The sequence below is a fragment of the Wasmannia auropunctata genome, unplaced genomic scaffold, assembly GCF_000956235.1.
Source record: "Wasmannia auropunctata unplaced genomic scaffold, wasmannia.A_1.0 LD334253.1, whole genome shotgun sequence".
NCBI lineage: Eukaryota > Metazoa > Arthropoda > Insecta > Hymenoptera > Formicidae > Wasmannia > Wasmannia auropunctata.
The window spans coordinates 180,926-188,556 of NW_012028637.1; the positions used below are offsets into that span (position 1 = coordinate 180,926).

At 38.6% G+C, this 7,631-nt stretch overlaps 1 protein-coding gene across 6 annotated transcripts in view; it reads left to right on the forward strand.

Moving 5' to 3' along the window:
• LOC105458893 (nuclear receptor coactivator 7) overlaps window positions 1-7,631 on the forward strand; it is an 81,004-nt gene that overhangs the window by 38,391 nt on the left and 34,982 nt on the right. For all 6 annotated transcript variants that reach the window (XM_011704493.1, XM_011704496.1, XM_011704494.1 and 3 more), the window contains one exon: window positions 3,602-3,830. In XM_011704493.1, coding sequence (XP_011702795.1) covers window positions 3,602-3,830 — 229 coding nt within the window. The remainder of the gene's footprint in view (window positions 1-3,601; window positions 3,831-7,631) is intronic.

The window sequence follows — 7,631 nt, forward strand, 5'->3', positions numbered from 1 at the left end:
TAGTTCAGATATAATTTCTATCTCTATTATTGATTAAATAATATATCTATATTGATTAAATACAAAACATATGTGGTATCGCAGTGCTTATACTAATCACTTATCCGTTTTAGCTAATTTTTCGTACCTAAATAATTCTCGCTATAATTGCAAGATTGCTTTTTTTAGTAATGGAGAAAATTTAATATTAATTTCTAAATGGCTTGCTAACTTTGAATCGATCCAAGATGGGAATAAATAATCTCCACGGTTATATGCGTAACATCAATGATGCATTTTCGCAATCCACATAATGTTAATCCGCTGATGAGTCGTCGTCCTCCGGTAGCTGCTGGCGTTATCCCGTTTAGTTGCAGTGAAATCACTATGTCGTAGCGTTAATCCCTGTGTCCCGATAATCACGGTGGCTGCAATTCCTGCTCTATTAGACCCCAGCTTATGTCGCTCGTTTCGGCTTCCTTGCGCCCTGTTGATCGATTAACGTCTGTAATCTGACAATTTCTCTTATCTTCCTCGTGCTGGCGACCTCAATGATGTTCGCTACATCGCGCACAATTAAACAACAACAGTTTCCAAGTTCACATTTATCGTTTTATCGGTTTTCAGACGGAGATATCTAAGATGTATTTGCTTTTGTATTAACGTTATCATAATTTCGAGTTGCATTAATATCGAGAATATTAATGCAAAAAATGATTTGGAAAGAAACTGTTTGACCCGGCATTACCGAAGAGAAGTATGATAAAGTACTATAAACATAGTATTACTTTCATATTCAACAATACAATTCCTATGTGTCTACATTTGTAATAGAAACAATTTTAAAATAATTTTGAAACTTATAATTTAATATTTGGATAATATTTGGATTATACATATAAACTTTATTTAAAATATTTTGAAAATTTCATGTTGTTATTCATGTTACTTATGTTATAATTTAAGTTGTTAAATTAGATGGGGTTTAATAAACTCTATCTTAATAATTGTGCTACATATTTTTATTTTAGTAGCTCCGGATTAAAGCGTTTTGCGCTCCCATTTAACTTATCAAAGTATTTGAACAAATTTTCTGGCTTGAAAACTATACGTAATAATTTTTAACTGAAATTCCTCAAAATTATATTACAACTCTATAAGAACCATCAGAACGATTTCTATGAAGTTAGTATTTCATCAGAACAATTTTCAAAATTTCGATAATTGAATTTTGGCTCTTCTTCAACAAGTTTTGAACACATCGGAATTTCTATTATAGAAAATATTAAAAGGCAAATCGATTTTAATGAAAACAAAAAAGTCACAGTCAATTTTTGTGAGTTATTGACAAAAGTAAACGAAAAGTTTTACAATTGCCAAGTCTTAATTTTGATAATAACACATCCAATGTTTAAGACTATAATTGCATTCGTTGAAAAAATTATCTTTTCATCGTATTGCACAAATGTGAGGATACAAATCTAAGACGATATACTGTCGAAAGTTATAAGAGCTGCATACTAATCTGCTAGCGTTATGCAGAAAATCGGCGAGTTCGAAAAAGAAAAATATAAAAATGAAGAGCCTATCTCTCTCTCTTTCGCAAGAGATCTTTTATGGTTTGACAGCATTTCGTTCAACGAAAACGAAGATGACGATTATAAAGCCGCAGCTAAAAGACGCGGAAACTTAAACAATGGCCATCGCGCTCGTCTTCTTGCTTTTCTCGGTTTCAGAAAATATCCCTTCCCTGTCACCGCCATCATTCCTTTTTCTTTACTCTTTGGTCTCTTTGCCAGCTTCATCACCGCGATTCTCGCTTTTTGTTCCGCTTTAATCGATCTCTCTTTTCCTCCTCTCGCTGTCGCCCACGCGTCTAATCTCTGTCGGAGGAATAGTCGTTCTTTTTCTCGTTCGACCGCACCACTAATGGGATGCGAATAAGAGGAGGGGAAAGGAGGAGACTTGAACTGCTTTCTAATCACTCGCCTAATCTCGATCGTCCTATATTTATCCGGAGTGAAGGATGTCGAAAACTGACATTCAAGCGACGTCTACTATAGGTTACATTGTTCGGAAATAATTCATTAAATGGGGCTGCATTCTTGACACGCAAATAAAAGAGAAATATTAAAAAGATTTCGAAATAATGCGGATAATTTCGACATAAATTTTTAATCAATAGTTTTTAAGCCATAAATAATTGAAGACAAAAATTACCAAAACAAAAGAGAAATTTTTGTTTCAAATAATTTCAAATAAACTTACGTCAATATAAGTAATAAATTTACTTTGAAATTATATTAAAGATTTTTTATATATAAAAATATATAATTATTAATATAATTAATCTGACTTAACATATAAATAGTAAAATTAAGAAATTACTTCAAACATTTCAAAACACATTTCTCAGAAGTAATAAAAATCGCGCAACTAAATTCTAAATTTGCCCCAAAAAGTGAGAAAGAAAATTGCAGTGTACGTAAAATACGTATCAAAAAGATGTAGACTTGTGAAATGCTTTGAAAGTAAATGGCTTAATTGCTCGAAGGGCTTTAAAGCCCCAGGGAACTTAGGGAAAAAAATGATACCTAATAGCAAAGCAAGATTTCTGTGTCATAGCGCCTAATGGAGTTACGAGTGCGCTAGGGAAGCGGTAGACAACGCGCAATTGAAGAGAGGGTTGAAGTGTCGCGGAATAATTAACGAATTTCCCGACGGGACATAAATCGCGTTTTAAGCGTCGGAAACCCTATTTTCCGCCGATGTTCGTGGAAAATGGCGCGGACCCCACCGACGGTGAGATTAGCGTCCCCGCTCGCGCGAGGAGCGGGGACGAGCTTTTTAATTGAATTATGTCGACCCTTTCCCGCGGGGAGACTTTTGTTCAAGAAGAGGATCGCGACCGCGACAAATAGCCCCGACTGTGCAACACCGAAGCGGCATCGTCGTTACAAGCACAGGCGCAAGTCGTTGCATACGAATTTGCATAAGAGACACGCCGCGCGCGGCGCGGCCGCGTCTTGCCGCGGCTCTTTTTCTACGGAATTCAATTTTCTATCGTCCGATACTCTCGAGCGCGCCGTTTCTGCCGGCTTATGTAAATGGGTCTCGCGCCGCGGGCGCTCGTGAGCGAGAAAACGCGCCGTATGCGGAGAAAGCTCGGATGCGCGCAAGGAGTAACGGAGGCTTTGCCGAAGATGCGAAGATGCGATTCTCCCGCAGCGTCGCGTCGCGTCGCGTCCCGTCGAATCGAATCGAATCGATTCGATTCAATTCGTGTGCACTTAAGTACAAGACGCGTCCCGTACATATAGGATTTTTAAAAAAGCGAAAAAGAAGAAATTTAGATCGATTATTAAAACGCATTATTCCCGACGCTTCGGAATATTTTATGTTTCGTTTGAAATTTTTCGCTCACGGCGAAAAATTGACTTTAATTTCGCTCAAATCGGTTCGTTTCCATTATATTCGATCAGAACGAACGGAGACGCTCTTCCGTTATTTGTATACGAGACGCGTGAGGAGCGAAGGAAGTGATTCTCTCTCGGGATGATTACGTTTCCCCGTAAATTGAGACGCCTATATATTAATGACACGTTTGCCTCTGTAATTACAGGTGGGCGATAGAGACACGCTTACGTCGGTGGCGGCGCGATTCGATACGACGCCGTCCGAACTGAGCAAATTGAACAGGCTCGGAAGTACTTTCATTTATTCCGGTCAGCAGTTATGGGTGCCGGCGAAAGGAGAAGGTCGCCCGGGAGGCGGATCTGCCGCGGATGCGCCCAGCCCTGACCCTTGCCACGATCACGAGTCCCAGGATGACCTACCACCCGAAGAAAAAGGTAATCTTCTATTTAATCCCTCTTGAATGCTGACCTATTGAGTTATCGTAGAAATGTTTACTGAAACCGATATCTCTTCGAGTTCATGTTCAACAAAGAGTTACGTTTGCAAGATGTTCTTTTATTTTGCAAGCAGTGCAATTTAAATACTTAATGTCGGATATTTCGGGAGCAAGGAGATTTTAATCGAAACATTAGGCGCTCTTCTTCTCGGCATCGTAATCTCGGGAGAAAATAATCTATATTATTGTTTAGCGAACGAAAGCGGAGAAGCGGGAATTTGTTTGCATATCATTACGACATTACAGATAGTCCATAGTAATGATAAGCTTTCGCGAGGGATAGATAATTAAATCCTTACTAACGATATAATCCGGCCTTATTGTGCTCATCACGCTTATCGTCAAATCCACACGGAGAGAATTTTATTTTAAAATTTACCCTGAAAATCGTAGGATAATGTAGTATTTTGACGAATTTTATGTAATTTTCATTATTTTTTTAAATATATGTATACTACAAAAAATTTGTTGTAGTACTGCACAGTGCACTGTTAAATCTGTAGTGTTAAACTGAACCTTATTTAAGTCGCCACTGCTTCTACTTAATAAATAGTTATTTTTTACTAATCAATGGAGTTAAATAATTTAAAACAGTTCAAATTCCACTCAAATTTGGGTTAAATTCTATTGTTTTATTTAAAAGTAACTCTATTGTTTTAGTTAAAATTAACTATTATATTTGTTAAGTGGGAGCAATGGCGACTTAAATAAGGTTCAATTTGACACAATAGATTTAACAGTGTAAAATTTATCGAAATACTATGTTGTACCACGATTAACATGATTCTCAGGGTAAATTTTAAAAGGAAATTCTCTCCGTGCGCGCGGAATTGAATGGCCTTACGAAGTAAAAGGAAGAAATATTTTCGACGACGTTGAAAATCTATATTTTCGTTGATAGAGTTGAGAGAGTTGGAAACAGTCTAGCCGTGTCACGACGTCGAAGGACGACGCAATCCTCCGTTTCTCCTCTCCCCCCCTCCCCCTGTTTTTTACGACGCAAAGAGGGCGTGCAATTAAAACGGAGATTTCGTTCTTATTCCCGTCGGATTCGTCGCCGCGGGGTCTTGTAGGTATCCCGTCTCGCATTATGCTAATGCGCAAGACAGATTTGATACACGCGTAGCAGCGGCGTGGCCATGAATAATGCAGCAGGATCCGCGGAGCAGCAGCTACGCCCGGGCGTCGCGTCGCGTCGCGTCGTGCGTGATACGCGCTAGATTGGCTCCCACCTGACTAAACACACGAAGAGGAAAGAATCGGGGGATATCGGATATTATCTGACTGCGTACAAAGTCGACCGCTCGAATGAATATTAATGCCGTTACCACATCGCGTTACGGCGGGCTCCCGAGAGATCGATACGCGGAGCGCTATTGTGACTAACACGATTGCCTTTTCGCGTTTTTATTCGCCCGTCGCCCGCGGCGCGGAGCCGCGGAACCCTCTCCCCCCCTCCTCCCCCACACACATTTTACCTGTCGATTATCGGACAGAAGTAGGTAGTCGAGGTATAACTCGTCATTGCGTATTTGCGCTAATTAGGATAATTTTTGGCTCGAAAAATGATCGCCACTGTCAGAATAATGCATTATCATACTTTTAAATTGTCATTTTTTTTTCTTAAAATTGAATATCGAACATAGATCATTTCGTAAGGGAAAGTTAAGTAGAAAAATTGTGTAATATATTAAACTGATGATAGAAAAAAAAGTGTACGTAAAAAGTTTGTGTAAAAAAGGGAAAGTCAGTTGGAAAAATTATGTAATATATTAGGTCATTTGGTACCTAAGTATAATGTCGTATTTGTTTTATTTCAAAGCTCAAAATCAAAAAGCTTCCATCGAATAGAATTAGAAAGGAACAAAGTGATAATTACATTTTGTATTACATTAAATTAAATTAATAAATATAAGTTTTATATTTCAAGATCTTTTAAAAAATGCGACATTATACTTATCGAATAATCTAAATATTAAACCGACAGACACAAAATTTATAATAAAGAATGTGTTAAGAGTGATTAATAAATTATTTAAATTATTTGAACAAGTTTGCGGTGTATTTAAACGAAAATAATGATATATATATATAATAATTTTTTCCTTTGAAAAGAAAAAACAAGATACTTTGTAATGTCTCTTTCGCTACATAATGTGTGCATATTGACGGGAACAGACGTAACACATGTTCACGCGCGGAAACATATCTAACGTCTGACGAAATATGTAGCTGCTTATTTATTCCCGACAGCCAATTAATATCCGCATTGCACGCATTTGCGAGGGAAAATTGTTGGCGCTTATGACGAGCGCGATGGAAAACGATGGAGCTGACGTTACACAATTTCGTGATTCACTGCTCGGGCTGTTTGTCTGTTTTAGCGGAACAATAGTCAGGCGAATTGTTACGCGCGCTCGCTCAAAGTTTATTTATGTCTTCTTCTTCGGGAAACGCTTTGTCACCGTCGCTATCGGCGCCGCTGCCACCGTCGCCGTCGCCGTCGCCGTCGCCGACGCGGGACGATCTCCGCGTTCGCGCTGTTTGCACCCACCGCGCAACGCAAAACATCGCACACGCGATCGCGACACATTCGTACGACACGTGTGCGCGGCGTCACGTTTTGCATTGCACCGCCGAGGTCGGTCGATGAGAGGGGAGAGGAAGAAGGCAGCAGATTGAAGCCGATTGCGCGCGCGGGCCGATGGACCTCTGCGTCTTCTGCGAGCTGTGGCTCGAGACCCTCGGAAGGTCGAGGCGGCAAACGAGACCGCGAAAAGCGCAATCGCGTCGTAAAGGTGCAGGCTTATGTTAGGCTCGGTTCCACAAATGTAAAATTAACTTTAACCACGGTTTAACCTTTAAACCACTATTGTGTATTTCTACCAACGTGTAGATTAACTTTAATCTAGTTTTAACTTACTTTGTATCTTTTTCTACTTTTAAGAATTAGAAAAAGATAAAAAGTAAATAAAACCGTGATTAAAGTTAATCTACATTGGTAGAAATGGACGTATATCGGTCTCATAGACCGCTATTTTGAGATGTTAACAATTTTGTCAACAATTTTCTTATTTATCATCATTTAAATATATCTTACTTCTATTGTATATGAGATTTTTTTGTTAACCCTTTACATTGAAACATAGTTTTCCTTTTCCCCATCAACGAGTATTCAGAAAACATACATTTTTATTACAATTAACTTATGAAATTAGCGAGAGCATAAAGCGGTCTGTCAGACACAGATTATCCAAGCAAACTGTCAGAGACCGATATTGTGGTTAGTGTGATTTTTTTTTGGTGGTTTAAAGGTCCACTCACTGTTTGTTTCTTTCTAATTTTTATGGATTAGAAAAAAATGGAGCGAGTTAAATTTCGGGTTAAATCGAGTTAACCGTGAATTGTGAAACTGGACCTTAACGTCTCCCGCGCATTCTCGACGCAAATATACATATATATACGAAAGCTATTGATGTCTCGACATCTTCCCGCCGCATCGGCAAACCGAGGTCAGATCGAGAAAGAAGTGAGAACGTAACGTGAACGACGGAATGTATACGAAACGTAATATATATATACAGGATGTCTCATAATAGGTGTATCACCGTTCATGGGTAAATAGAACAAACTAAACAGAAAAGTCCTCTATCATTTTGCAAAATGCGCAATCGTTAACAAGATATTAATTTTTGAAGATCGGCAAATAAACTTAATATCTCGTTAATAAACGCGAATT